This window comes from Arachis hypogaea, chromosome 9 (genome assembly GCF_003086295.3).
Source record: "Arachis hypogaea cultivar Tifrunner chromosome 9, arahy.Tifrunner.gnm2.J5K5, whole genome shotgun sequence".
Classification (NCBI taxonomy): Eukaryota; Viridiplantae; Streptophyta; class Magnoliopsida; order Fabales; family Fabaceae; genus Arachis; species Arachis hypogaea.
Window position 1 is genome coordinate 1,082,343 of NC_092044.1, and position 13,508 is coordinate 1,095,850.

The following is a 13,508-nucleotide window of genomic DNA, read 5'->3' on the forward strand; positions in this document are numbered from 1 at the left end:
AGCTCCAGTATATTCTGTATGCCCACATTATAAAGAAAACATTCAGGTAGGAGAAATGTTAGTTGAGTTGGTCGTTGCGATTCCTGATTCCTTTGACTTAATAATACAAAACCCTGAAGTAGATGCTTCTGCTAACTTTTCCTCGTTTAGTTTAATGCTGATAATTTTTTGTTATGATGTTGTAGTTTATTTTTTCAACGGCATTAGATGGAAAGATAAAAGCATGGCTGTATGACAATTTGGGATCTCGTGTTGATTATGATGCACCTGGTCGTTGGTGCACCACCATGGCTTATAGTGCTGATGGAACAAGGTCCGAATTCTCAACCATTGCTCCTCATGTTATGCTGAATCTGGCTGCACGGTTGAATTATACTTTCTGTTCTTAATATGGTGTTTAAATGTTCCCACCACAAACATTTGCTACAGGCTCTTTTCGTGCGGGACAAGCAAAGATGGGGAATCCTCTATTGTTGAGTGGAATGAAAGTGAAGGAGCTGTCAAAAGGACTTATCAAGGATTCCGTAAGCGGTCTTTGGGTGTTGTGCAATTTGATACCACCAAAAATAGATTTTTGGCTGCTGGTGATGATTTCTCCATAAAATTCTGGGACATGGACAATGTTCAGCCTCTGCAAGCCATCGATGCTGATGGGGGTCTTCCTGTAAGTTCATTAGTTGTTGCAAAATAGTTGAGAGCTAGTATTTGGAATAAGTAGTTGCTAATGGTTGCTTGATATGAATTTTAGGCAAGCCCACGTATCCGATTCAACAAGGATGGAACACTTTAGCGTCTCTGCAATGAGAATGGAATCAAATTTACCAATGCAGATGGTATGCGTTGTGCGCACATAGAGAATCTTTAATGATGCATCACGAACATCAGAAGCCATGGCAAGGGTAGATATGTTCCTTACGAAAACTAATCTACAAATGATGAAAAAAAGAAATAAAATTAAACTCAACTAACACACTGGTTTCTTGCAGCTCATAAATCCAATTCTGCTCTGCTCCGAGCGACTATGCCACTGAGAGAGCTCTTCTTAGTAGCAATTCCGGAATGGTTCTGATCTTGTCCTTATATCACATACTTATCATTATTGCAACTTCCATCTCTTTGTAGCTTTCTGTTTTTTATTTTTCTTCTGTTCAACATGCAATTTTTGATACAGATCATATTATTACTATAATTATTCTCAATTTCTTTATCAGAAGGGATGCACGGAACTTAGGTGATGTTAAGCCTAGAATAAGTGAAGAATCCAATGACAAGTCAAAAATATGGAAGCTCACTGAAATAAATGAAACCGTCTCAGTGTAGATCCTTGAAGTTACCAGACAATGTGAGAGTACCAAACGGTATGATATTTATTTAAATTGGTCAAACTACGCTTCACTGAAATTTAATAATAGAATCTCATGGCGACTTACCCTTGTATAAAAAAACTCTTCATATGTCTGGTTTGATGTTTGGATGTGCTCGGAGCTCTTGTATCAGCTAAGTATCGGCGGTTTCCACTGTATTTTATAATGTAAATCAATCCCAAGTAGGTTTTCAGGTATGTCTTTCCACTATAGTCAACTGGTATCGAACGTATCTTAAACTAAGATTAAGAAGAAGTAGATATTGGAACTCTCCTGCTGCACCTTTTAGCTCTCTAGTCTGTCTGTGATTTAGAACCTCTCAATCAAAAGTTTTGATTCATTCGTTTTTTTGGTGACCAAAGTTAAGTATGGTTATAGCTGCACTTGAACTACCTTTGTGGAAGGTTTCTCTGCCTCATCTCTCCATCAATGAAATTGTTCTGATCTTGTTATATGACAGATATCAAGGTTGATATATACAAACTCTGGTAATGCTGTTCTTGCATTAGCATCAAATGCTATTCACCTTCTCTGGAAATGGCAGCGAAATGACCGTAACTCATCTGGCAAGGTGTGTGTCCATGCGAACAAAACCAACTACTGTTGGATTATTGCTGTTCATGTTTTGAAAGTTGATATTTGTTCTGTAGGCCACTGCCAGCATGCAACCTCAATTGGTGGCAACCATCGAGTGGCATTCTCATGACTAATGACATTGCGATAGTAGTCCCGAAGATGCTGTTCATGCTTTGCTCTGTCCAAAAATGATTCTTATGTAATGTCCCGCCTCAGGAGGGAAGATATCCCTTTTTCAATATGATGACTTTTAAGGTGACTTATGAGCCTGGTTATTTTTCAAGTTCAAGACTAATACAGATTTTGAAATAGTGCTGATTAACCAATTTCAATCTTTTTCGCTAAGTACAGACAATGACGACATTCATGCCTCCACCACCTGCAGCAACCTTTCTTGCTTTTCATCCTCAGGATAACAACATTATTGCCATAGGCATGGATGATTCCTCCATTCAAATATATAATGTCCGCGTAGACGAGGTAACAATGCTGTCTCTTAAGAGTTTCTACTCATTTGAAATTTGAGATATAGTGTTTATGCTGATTTCATTTTGCAGGTTAAAAGTAAACTCAAGGGTCATACTAAAAGAATAACTGGTCTTGCTTTCTCTCACGTATTGAATGTGCTAGTTCATCTGGGCAGATGCCCAGGTAATAATTTTCCAAATGGATGCTTCAAGCATCTTTCTTTCTATGATTAAATGTATTGAAAGAACATGTATATACAAAAGCACTTGCACTAGAAGAATTTTTAGTTTTGAATCTTTAATAGGCTCTCAACTAGTAAAACCCTCTTTGAGCAACACAATTTGCTTAATTATGATATTAAGAGTTGTCTTCAAACTTCGTTTATCGTGCAGATTTGTGTGTGGAATACTGATGGATGGGAAAAGCAGAAGAGAGATTCTTGCAGCTTCCTCCCGGGAGGACTCCGTCAGCGCAGGCAGATACGCGTGTACAGTTTCATCAGGATCAGATACATTTCTTGTTGTACATGAAACTCAGCTAGCCATTTATGAAGCAACAAAGCTAGAATGTTTGAAGCAGGTCAGCTAATTCAGTTTGATGTTTGTCCAAACAATTTTGTTTCATTTTTTTTTCTCAATAGATTTCTGATGTCGGGTGTTCGAATTGTAGTGGTTCCCGCGAGATTCAGCTGCACCAATATCGCATGCGACTTTCTCGTGTGATAGTCAGCTGATATATGCCAGCTTTTTAGATGCAACAGTCTGTGTATTTAGTGCTTCAAACCTCAGATTACGATGTCGAATCAATCCGTCTGCTTATCTTTCAGGAAGCGTCAGGTAATTTCACACATTAAAAGTATTTTTGGAATTCAAAAGAATATGTCTACTGTCTAGTATGGTCAATCTCTATTAATATCTCTAAAATGAGAGTCAATGTAACTATGCCTTACGGGATTTTTATTTAGGGCTTTATACACCATTTGTATTTTAGCCCCCAAAACTTTATAATGTCCAAATCGACCGTTATATTTACCAAATTTGCATATTAAAAGCTTAAGTACACATTTGTTGAATGCTACCTTAATGTGTTTTATGTGGCAGTTCCAACGTACAACCGCTTGTAATTGCGGCGCATCCGCAAAGAACCGAATCAGTTTGCAATAGGGCTGTCAGACGGCGGAGTTCACGTGTTCGAGCCACTTGAGTCGGAAGGCAAGTGGGGTGTGGCCTCCACCAGTTGAGAATGGTTCAGCAAGCAATGTGGCAGCTCCATCAGTTGGAGGACCCTCTTCAGATCAACCTCAAAGATGATCCATCATCCATGTCAAAAGACTAGTTCTTTTATAAGAATCGAACAATCTATTTCTCTTCAGATCAACCTCAAAGATGATCCATCATCCATGTCAAAAGACTAGTTCTTTATAAGAATTGAATCTATTTCTCTTCTTTTCACATTGCATTATTTTTTTTTTCTTTTATTTTAGTCTCTCTTTTTTAAGTGTAGGGTTTTAAAAATTACACTTCGAAAAAGTTGAAATAATATAGTTTGGTGAGAGTTTTTTAAATTTATTCTAAAAGTATATTACATATTTGTGAGGGTCAAAAATCCTGCGATAGTTTTTAAATTCTAGCTCTAGTACCGTTGAGGTTTAAACCCCACATATACAAATAAAACTTTGTGGAAAAATAAGTATTTGTAAAAACGAATGTAACTAAATTTGGAAGATACTAAGATTACTAATATGGTGTACCTAGTACACCATAGTTAAACCCTAATTTAATTCAATGGAAATTTGAAATATTAATTCCGTTAACGGAAAAAATCTGAAAATGCATTTCTATCATTTACCCAGTTTCATTAGTTAGAATTGTTATATATACTATTAATAAGGTTTGTTTTAAGACTAAGGATATATTTGTTTTATTATGCACGTTTGTTCTTCCAAGTGTAAACTTTTAAATCACAACCTAATAAACATTCAAAAACGTAAGAGAATTAAATTATAAAGGTATCGGAGGTGTGGTGTGCATGGAGACGATAGAGGATTAAAATCTATCCACACACACCCCATCACCTTAACGCAACCAGAATCATCGTTTTACATCATAATCATAAATAACATCTTCAGAGTAGAGGCAATTCACACCTTTCATGAAGCCCATTAAGCCTATATACAATTTGAGGTTGTCTTTCCATGTTCCCCCCTAATATGATGTTGGTACCATATTTACATATATACTAATATACAGATTAGAATTCCTTCCCGAACTACCTATTCTGGCCGGAAGCTGACCAGATTCGGGAGGTGTGTTGATCTTAGTTTCTTTATGTCATATGCTGTCACCTTGCAGGATTCCAATGTCAGAGACCTCAAGTTCTTCAGTGTTCTCAAATGCTGCAGACCAGAGTTGGTGATGCGAGAATTTGAAACATTCAAAGAGATTAATCGAGTAAGCCTGAAATTTGAGTGCACAAACATTGAGCAACGAAATAATACCACCAGAGTCTGCATATTTCACAACACCTCAAAATACATCACGCTCAATTTGTATCTATCCAAGCCCACTCTATTATTATTATTGCTGTTGTCGTCGTCTATTATAAAATTTATAATTCTATACAATTCATAATGGGGAAAAGGGATGATTTGGTACACAAATTTTGTTCCTAAAATGCCTTCCATAATGTAGAAACATAATTTGTGCTATTTTTAAAATTCAAACCCGCAACCTCTTAATTGTAGTGCCAGGCATTTACCATCTTGTTTGTTAATATTACACATTTAATAAAAAGAAAGGAGGTTAGTGCAATAGTGCATATTAACACACTAATTTTTTATTATTACTATTATTATTTCTTCATGCTAGTATTTACGCAAAGTGGAAAACAAAGGGGAAAAAATGCAGTCATGGGTTTCTGTAGGCAATGGCACTGCATACCTGAAATTGATTCCAGGCTTTTGTCCGTAAGGTTGCAGTTTTGTGATAAGTTTAGGCACATAAGACAAGAAAGCGCTCTAATATTTTTCACACCGGCATCAGTCAATCCTCCACCACATATCTCCAAGGACCTCAGGTTCTTAAATTCTGCAATACAATACAGTTGAGCAAAATGGTAAACTTCGAGTACAACCAAAATGGAATCAAACAGAAGAAGCAAAAGATTTAATACTAGCATAGAAGTCTATACAATATATATTAGGGAACTAAAACTAAAATTGTATATGGAGCTTGTTAGAAAGAGGCATCTCAAATTTGTAGTTATATCAGCCCCGAAAGTGCATCATCCTTTCCAAGCTAGAAACAAGAGAGACGGAGAAAGAGGTTCGAGCTCCACATCTAACTGATATCAACTGATCTGATCAAACTGATGTCCTATAGGACATGCTCTCGTAATTAAGATTTAAGACAAACATTTCCTACTTAAATTTCACAGAATCCAAGTTCACAAGTTCATGCAATTTAACTGTAACAATTAAAACTAACAGAGAGAAAACAATTACAGGACCATATATCAACTGAGAGTCATATTCAACTTCCAGTCATGTGAAAACTAAAAATCCAGAGAACTTAAAACATATTTAAGTGACATTAGACATACTTCTCAATAATTTGTTCCATAATCTGTGATTCGTGCACCAAATAAATCAAGGTCAGTAAGCCCAGTCAAACCTGCATCAGTAAAGTGAGAACTATGGATGCTGCAACATTAAGCTTAGAAGATCATGAAACAAAGTACTCTAAGGACTTGTTTGGACGATCTTCTCTAAAAAGATCTTTTTTAAAAGGAACTTCTGAAGAAGTGAAAATTGTTTTATTTTGGATGTAGACTATCTTTTTAAATTTTTTTTATGTTAGGATGAATATTAAAAGATCTTATTTTACCCTTGAACATATTTTTTCATATTATAGAAAATATCTTTTTTCAGAAAATGAAAATTATAACTTCTCAAAAACATATCTTTTTTTTTGTTTTACCTTTTTCTAGTGATTGTACTTGTATCAAAAATATTTTCCCACACACAAATAAAAATTTAAAAAGATGTTTTTTTAATAATGGCTCCAAAACAAGCACTAAAGCTCAATGAGTGGGGAAAAAAAAGTAAGGATTGGATCCTCTAAAGTTTGAATTTCACTTTAGAGAGTAAAGTGTGATCTCTCACCATTGATTTCATGGGTGGGACCAAGAATAAATATAAAAGAGAAACTATTCAAAGGTAGAAGATCACACTTTATTCTCTAAAGTAATAGCAAATCAATTAGATAGAAGAGAATAGGAGTTTGCAGAAATAGAATTATTCCTTTGAATTGTAGTACATCCATATCAACACATACTTGTAAGAGCTGCCAGTCCAGCATCAGTAATTTGGTGAGCATCCAAATTAAGTGACTTAAGAGATGTGAGTCCACACAGTTTCCTTAAACCACTATCACTAACCACAGTGAATGACAGATTTATTTTCTCCAGGCCAGACAATCCTAAGAGAAATTGAATATATAATGATATAATAAAAAACTGTTAAGAGTCTGCGGCAATGATAATCACAGAACATTGGGGAATAAAGGTTCCCCTCCAAAAAAGCAAAGCAAAAAACAAGATTCATCTATAAAGCATAGCTTTCAATTATACATTATAGTATTTAACATGAAGGAGCGAGCTATTACACAACTGCATTTCGTGTATAACTGTACAATATTGTGTAGAGTTTTCATATCAGATAACCTGTATTAATGTTGTAATTTACACGTACATTAGTATCAGCCATTAATTGCCAATTATTAGGTAATAATTACTTTATTATACAAGAAAATCCCACATGCTGTAATACATATTTATCAACTGAAATAAAGTTCAGTTTTTCCTCAATTTCCCCCCTCCCAGTCATTAAAATGGAGAAAGGAAGGATGAAGCTAATTTTGTAAGGAGGAATACAATGAAAACACAATTACATATGTAGAGAATAGGTCCTACATGCCCTCAACAACTTGATATATGAGAAAAAAAATTTGTTAGTCTCTCTGAAAACATGTTGAGATATCAAAACTGACATCATTACAAATACAAGCAGTTATTTCCACCAAAAAGCACACACATAGAACAAGTGAAGTAATAAGGAACTAGCATATCTAACCTGACAAATGGTGTAACCCAGTATCTCCAACTTCTGTATCAGACAATACCAAGCACTTCAGTTGCCTATGGCCTAAAAAGCATAGGCCAAAAAAGTCGGTCATATTTTCCCTTGGACAGTGGCATTTCCAATGACAAATCACATGTAACACATCATTCTTTGAGTTTAATATTGGACACATTTATGCCACGAGAGGAAAGAGCAGCTACTTATTTTTCACTTTCTTTTCCCAAAATTTGTTGCAACATTTTTATTTTCATCCAGAAACAAACAAAATATTCAAGAACCTACCTGCCAAGTTGATCAACCCTTCATCACCAATCCTACATGAATCAAGGTTCAAGCTCTCCAACTTTGTCAATACTGCTAAGGAAAAAAAACTCCGTAATAAATCTTTTGAACTTTGATTGTTAAATACTTCTATTTTCATTTATTTTCATTCCTATATTTTTGAAATCTAATTGATAATTTGGAAGTGTTGACTGCTGAGTTGGACTGCCACATACGATGACAACAATAACAATAAAACATTGTCCCAAGCAGTCAGTTAGGTGGATCAAATGAATCGCCACTACATCCCGTCATAAATCATATACGAACTTAGCCTATTTATACTTGGATCTCGTGACATAAAATTTACAGGAAAAAAAAAAGTAGTTCTGGACTATTGCGGGCATTGAACATTTCTCATTAAATTATTATATCGAATCATGGAATCACAGAAAGTTAGACCAAAAACCGTGTTTTCTGCAATGGGTTATGTGAGAGAGAGAGAGAGAGAGAGAGAGAGAGAGAGAGAGAGCAGGTCCATATTTTTCTCACCTTTCAAGTGTGCTAAACATGCATCAGTAATGTCATTAAATCCCAAGTTGAGTACTTTCAAATTTTCCAGCCCTGCAAAAGTTAAAATAAAAAGTTTTCTACGGCTGCCTTGTCCACAATAATTCTTATGGTACAAGAAATTTGAAACAGATGAGCATATTTTAAAATATATAATTATCAAACAAAAATAGCAGATAGACAAGTCCCAACAGCTTACGTGAAAACTTTTCACAGCCGTCATCGGTAATATTGCATCTATTAAGATTCAAGTTTGACAAGAGAGGAAGATCTGGCAAGAAACAACAAGGACACATTAATCTAAAATATATACTAATAAACATGATGGAAAACATTTTACAGCAGCAGTACACCGACAAATCTGCATCTCTGAAGTTTTAATATAGAGCTGAGCTAACAGAAGGGTTTATTATTTGCTTGGAATGTGAGGTGCAGAAGTATCATTTTGGAGGGTGATGCAGAGTTTTCCGGAGAGAGAAGACAAGAATTCAACCATTCTCACAATGGCATCACAGCAGGATATCCTTAAATATGCTGGCTGGTTTATAGGTTTAGTAGTTGTATAGTTGTATAGTTGTATCGTTTCTAGGGAATATAATAAAGTGGCCAATTTTCTAGATCAGCAACATAATAAGCATAAAAGTATATCAAGCAATTAAACCTGCAAGAGAATCCAAGCATGCAGCTGTTACAAGGCACCCTTCCAAGTTTAGTAAGGAAAGCTTTTGCAATCCTGAAATGAACCAGGACATCATCGAAAATTAATGAAGCATAGATAATTATGAAATACTGAAACTCAAGAATTCTGTTCAAACTGGCAAGCTGAGATGCTAGTATTGTATATCGGTTTATAGTTCACACTGCAACATGTCTACTGACTAACATAAACAATATCAACTTCAGAAATTACAACGACAAATGGAAAAACAAAGAGACTTTCCAAGAATGATTTATACAACTGAAGTCTACATCAAAGAAATGAAGCACAAGGAAGATTGGATATATAACTGAAATTTTTCCCCAGAAAAGACAAACTGATTAGTTGATAGCTGCATTCAGAATTATAACCATATATTCACATAAAAACAGAAAACAAAGAAAAATCCATGGAAGAAGATGAAAATGCTAGGTTGAACCTATAAGATAAAAAATCCTGATTGTTCTGAAACACCACAATAATACGAGGAAACGGGAAGTACCTTTTAGAAAGCTGATGCCAAAATTAGTGACTTTACTGCAAGAAATCTCAAGACTCTCCAAACACACCAACTCTGGAAGCAAATTGAATAAAATACATTGTTCTGTTAATCATTGAACCATGTGTTGACCAAGACAACAATGACTATACTTCCATATGTACACATCAAACTGACAATTATACAGTAGTTAAGCACAGTTGCAATGTGTTCTTTCTTAGAGAAATAAAAGTATTCACACACTTGAACTCATTAGCCTTCAGGAGCAAAGATTTTGATATGGCATCATAGCCTCTTTGAAATTGGCAACTAGTTCAAAAAAGAAAACAAGACCTTAAAGCTAAACATCATTTGCCATAATGCATTGGAGCAATGTCGTTGCTGGATGGAAATAAAATGAACCAGTACAATGCATCCCATTTTATCAGTATGAATAGACATCTTTTAATTTTATTAGAAAGCAGCTATCAATTATATAACGTTTATAAACAATGTGTAATGGCAGAAACACGATGCACACTAACTGAAAATAGGAAGAATATGCTTAAAATTTTCAGCAACTGTAGTCAAAGGGAAGCAAGCTGAAACAAACCTGATAGAGGCTTCATATCAGAATCGGTTATGCAATTGCACCATTTAATATTGAGTGATTGCAACTTGGTTAAACCTGAAAATTATCAACAAATCATTGGATTGGATTGGATTGAATGTCTCGAGGAAATCTATTTCTGTTTTCCATCCATGCTACATTAACACAACCACCATAATAGAATTCCTTCATATTGTTATTCTCCTTCTACACAACTTGTGATTAACATGGACAATAGAGATTAGACTATTTTTAAGGGTGACATTATTTATTTCACATAAAGTTTCTGAGTGTAATGAGTATATCAATTCCTGCTTCTGGAGAAGATCAATATTTCCTTATCTCAAACAACATATTTATCTTAGATATTCAATGAACTCAACAAATTTAAAAGGTGGACAGTGGCTTAAAAATCGTTACACTACTTGGCTGATCCATAAATTACATTCCACATCGTTGATGTAATTTTTGTCAATTAAATAATAAGCAAACGATTGTTGTCGAAAACGACACAGCATCATGAAGGTACATTAGCACCTGTAGAAATTAATTAAGTTTAACAGCTAGAATAGAAAATTCATACATCCATTGAACACTAATAAAACAGGGGGTACTTGAAGAGAACCAAAGAAGCATGATCAGTAATGTTCTACTTTTTACACAAATATTGGATTGATAACCAACCTTGAATGTGAACCAGGCCTCCATGAATCCCAGGACATCTCTCCAAGTCCAACTTGACTAAATTAACAAGACCAGACAAGATACTCATTCCTTGAGCAGATATTGAATCATTTCTTCTGAGGCTCAAACTTGTCAAGTTTGACAGACCTGATATATAGTATAACAGTCGTCATAAATCTTCAGTTAGTGGCTGATGAATAAGCACTTAAATATTTGATAAAGACCAACAACCAAGTTCAAATATAGGAAATATGTGAATAACTGCCAATTATTGTGATTCCATAACAAAGACTCCATGAAGGAAAAGGAAGAATACCACTGATGCACTCCAGTCCATGATCCGAGATTTGATCACAGTAATTTAGATTTAAGGAAAGGAGATTTTCACAATATTTTAGGTAACTCAGCCCAAAATCAGTGACCTCAGACCCAGAAAGATCCACGGAAAGTAATGATGAACCCTGTGATGAGATGACATCCATCCAAGAATCATTAACACCGGCATATTCTCCCAAGTCAAGGTCCTGTAAAAAAAGCAGCATGATAACATTTTAGATCATAAGCGCACAAATATCTAGAAATCCAGAGGCAGAATTAATTAAAAGTATATACCTGAAGCGCACAATCTCGAAAAGCTTCAAGGGAAACGCTGGTTAGGCGTTGGGAACAAACCAATTTATTAAAAATTTGCTGACTTATATCCCGAGGCAGCATAGAAAATGTATTATATCTATCAATATCCTGTTGAAATAAAATTGCTGTTGATTAGATCAAAATTTAGTCTATCGATGAAGGATACATTTTCTTGAACAATACCTCATTTATTTTCTTGATGCACAACTCCAACAGCGATGGACAATCCCCTTTCCGTAAATGGAAATCTACTGATGGATAAGCGAACGAGGATGTCCACCATTTCAAACTCCCACTTTTGCAAAATCTTCGTGAAAGTCCTCTACATGGACTATCTTCGTAATCCCGCTCGGGCTTCCTAGAACACGCTCCCCCCATATCCAGGAAATATCTTGTAATCAATATTTGTCACAGAAATTGCACCAGAACACTAGTATATTCCAATCAATAACAAAAAATGAACGTATGCAATCAACGTCACCCTGTATAAAAGACACAGAGAGCGAAAGAGCACAGATGAATAGGTTTTCAGTATACTTGATCATTCACACTGAAGCCATTAACAGCTTGAAAATTACAGCAACCGCATCATAATCAACATTTAACATCTTTCTCTTAAACTAATATTAACAATAAGTTAATAACAGCGCAATACATTTGTTTTTTTCAACCGCACGATGCTCCATATTCCAGAGATTCTCTTCGAACGGTTCCATTCCCGTGAAAATACAGAATCTTAGGACACTAACGCTATAAATTACAGTAATATAAAGAAGCAAAATTTTAAAATAATACTAACAATAATAACAGCGCGACTTTGTTTCCAATCGCAAGAGGCTCCGAGTTCCATCAACGATGAGCATGAATATTCAGAGAAAAATAAATAAATGATCACAGCTGAATAATAACTAGCTAGATATGGTGATCTACGAAGTAAGAAGCGATGATCAAACAGCAGAGTCTCCATACTCCACAGACCACAGATTCTCTTCGAAATTTCCAGATGATAACTAACGAAACGTAAGAATAAAAAAAAAAACACAAATTAAAAGAAGTTTCTGGAAGCTGCGATGAAAATTTTGAAAAAAAAATGAAAGAAGGAAGCAGAATTTGGAGCGAAAACAAACGGAGCAGAGAATACGAAATGGTGAAAAAGCTAAGTAACAGTTTCACCTTGACATGATCGGCGATAAGCTCAAAACGACATCGTTTGAAGGCGCACAGATCCTCTATCCTGTTTTGAGAGAAAGAAGAAGAAACTGAGAAATTTTGGAGTGAGTGTAAAGGAAAGGGAGTTTAAAAAAATGGAAAAAGAAAGAAGTGAGTGAGTGTTTCTCTGTGTGTGTTGGGTGGGTGAGAGAGGTGAGGGTGGGTGGGGAAGAGAGAAGTGCTACGTGGCTGGATACCGAAGCTGGATCCGAAGCAATGTAAGAAGGGCACGTGGCGAGTACGATGGGTTGGGAGAGCGAGGTGGATAAGAAAGGAGGGAAAAGAATAATAAAGAGAGAGCGAGAGAGGGATTTGGTTGTTGACTTTATCCGTTTGGAGAAGGCTGAGTGGGACCCGTTAGAGGGATGGCTTGTGAGCTTTGTGCACGCAATGACGCCACTCTTTTTGCGCCCCTGTTTCTTGCCTCTTTTTATTCTATACTGCTAGTGGTACTGTGAAGATTAATTAGGCAATTCTTAAGATAGAGAATAAATTATTTTTTTATATATTATTGTATATACGTATTTAATATGTAGATTAAAATTTTATATAATTTATTGTATTTAAATAAATTTATTATACAATAATATTTGAGAAAAATTATAGCTAAAATTAGACTAATGACTATTAATTATTGCATCATATTTATTCATATTTCTACGAATGAATACGTAGAAAATAAATTTTTTCAATTTTTTTTAATAATTAAGAGAATAAAAGTGATTTCTTACCATTAAAGTGATTTCTCACAATTACGTAGAAAAATTATATTTTATATTTTCAATTTTTTTTAACAATTAAAAAGATCCATTTTTAAA

At 35.0% G+C, this 13,508-nt stretch overlaps 1 protein-coding gene and 1 pseudogene across 9 annotated transcripts; one reads left to right on the plus strand and one right to left on the minus strand.

The window, feature by feature from the left end:
* Nucleotides 1-4: 4 nt before the first annotated feature.
* On the plus strand, nucleotides 5-3,859 carry LOC112712748 (protein TOPLESS-like; annotated as a pseudogene).
* Nucleotides 3,860-4,408: 549 nt separating this feature from the next.
* LOC112709776 (uncharacterized) lies at nucleotides 4,409-12,948 on the minus strand. Of its 9 annotated transcripts, XM_025761721.3 has the most exons (16): nucleotides 12,655-12,816; nucleotides 12,281-12,491; nucleotides 11,665-11,963; nucleotides 11,461-11,589; nucleotides 11,165-11,372; nucleotides 10,849-10,995; nucleotides 10,168-10,242; nucleotides 9,579-9,650; nucleotides 9,041-9,112; nucleotides 8,579-8,650; nucleotides 8,362-8,433; nucleotides 7,831-7,905; nucleotides 7,540-7,611; nucleotides 6,743-6,886; nucleotides 5,347-5,494; nucleotides 4,409-4,864 (listed from the first exon to the last, which is right to left on the minus strand). In XM_025761721.3, the coding sequence occupies exons 3-16, from the start codon at nucleotides 11,857-11,859 to the stop codon at nucleotides 4,681-4,683; spliced, it is 1,665 nt and encodes a 554-aa protein (XP_025617506.2). In that variant the 5' UTR covers nucleotides 11,860-11,963; nucleotides 12,281-12,491; nucleotides 12,655-12,816; the 3' UTR covers nucleotides 4,409-4,680. The 9 variants fall into 9 exon arrangements, with proteins under 9 accessions (XP_025617506.2, XP_025617507.2, XP_025617505.2 ...); XM_025761722.3 differs by lacking the exon at nucleotides 12,281-12,491 and having other exon boundaries at nucleotides 7,831-7,902; nucleotides 12,655-12,948; XM_025761720.3 differs by lacking the exon at nucleotides 12,281-12,491 and having other exon boundaries at nucleotides 12,655-12,948.
* Nucleotides 12,949-13,508: the final 560 nt, after the last annotated feature.

What these genes read in the sequence shown, in the direction of transcription:
- LOC112709776 (XM_025761720.3), bottom strand. Translation starts at nt 11,859, where the DNA reads ATGGGGGGAGCGTGTTCTAGGAAGCCCGAGCGGGATTACGAAGATAGT. An exon ending in TGGACTGGAGTGCATCAGTG is followed by an intron (nt 10,996 to 11,164) that starts GTATTCTTCCTT and finishes ACTATATATCAG; the next exon opens with GTCTGTCAAACTTGACAAGT. An exon ending in TGGGTTACACCATTTGTCAG is followed by an intron (nt 6,887 to 7,539) that starts GTTAGATATGCT and finishes AATTTCTCTTAG; the next exon opens with GATTGTCTGGCCTGGAGAAA.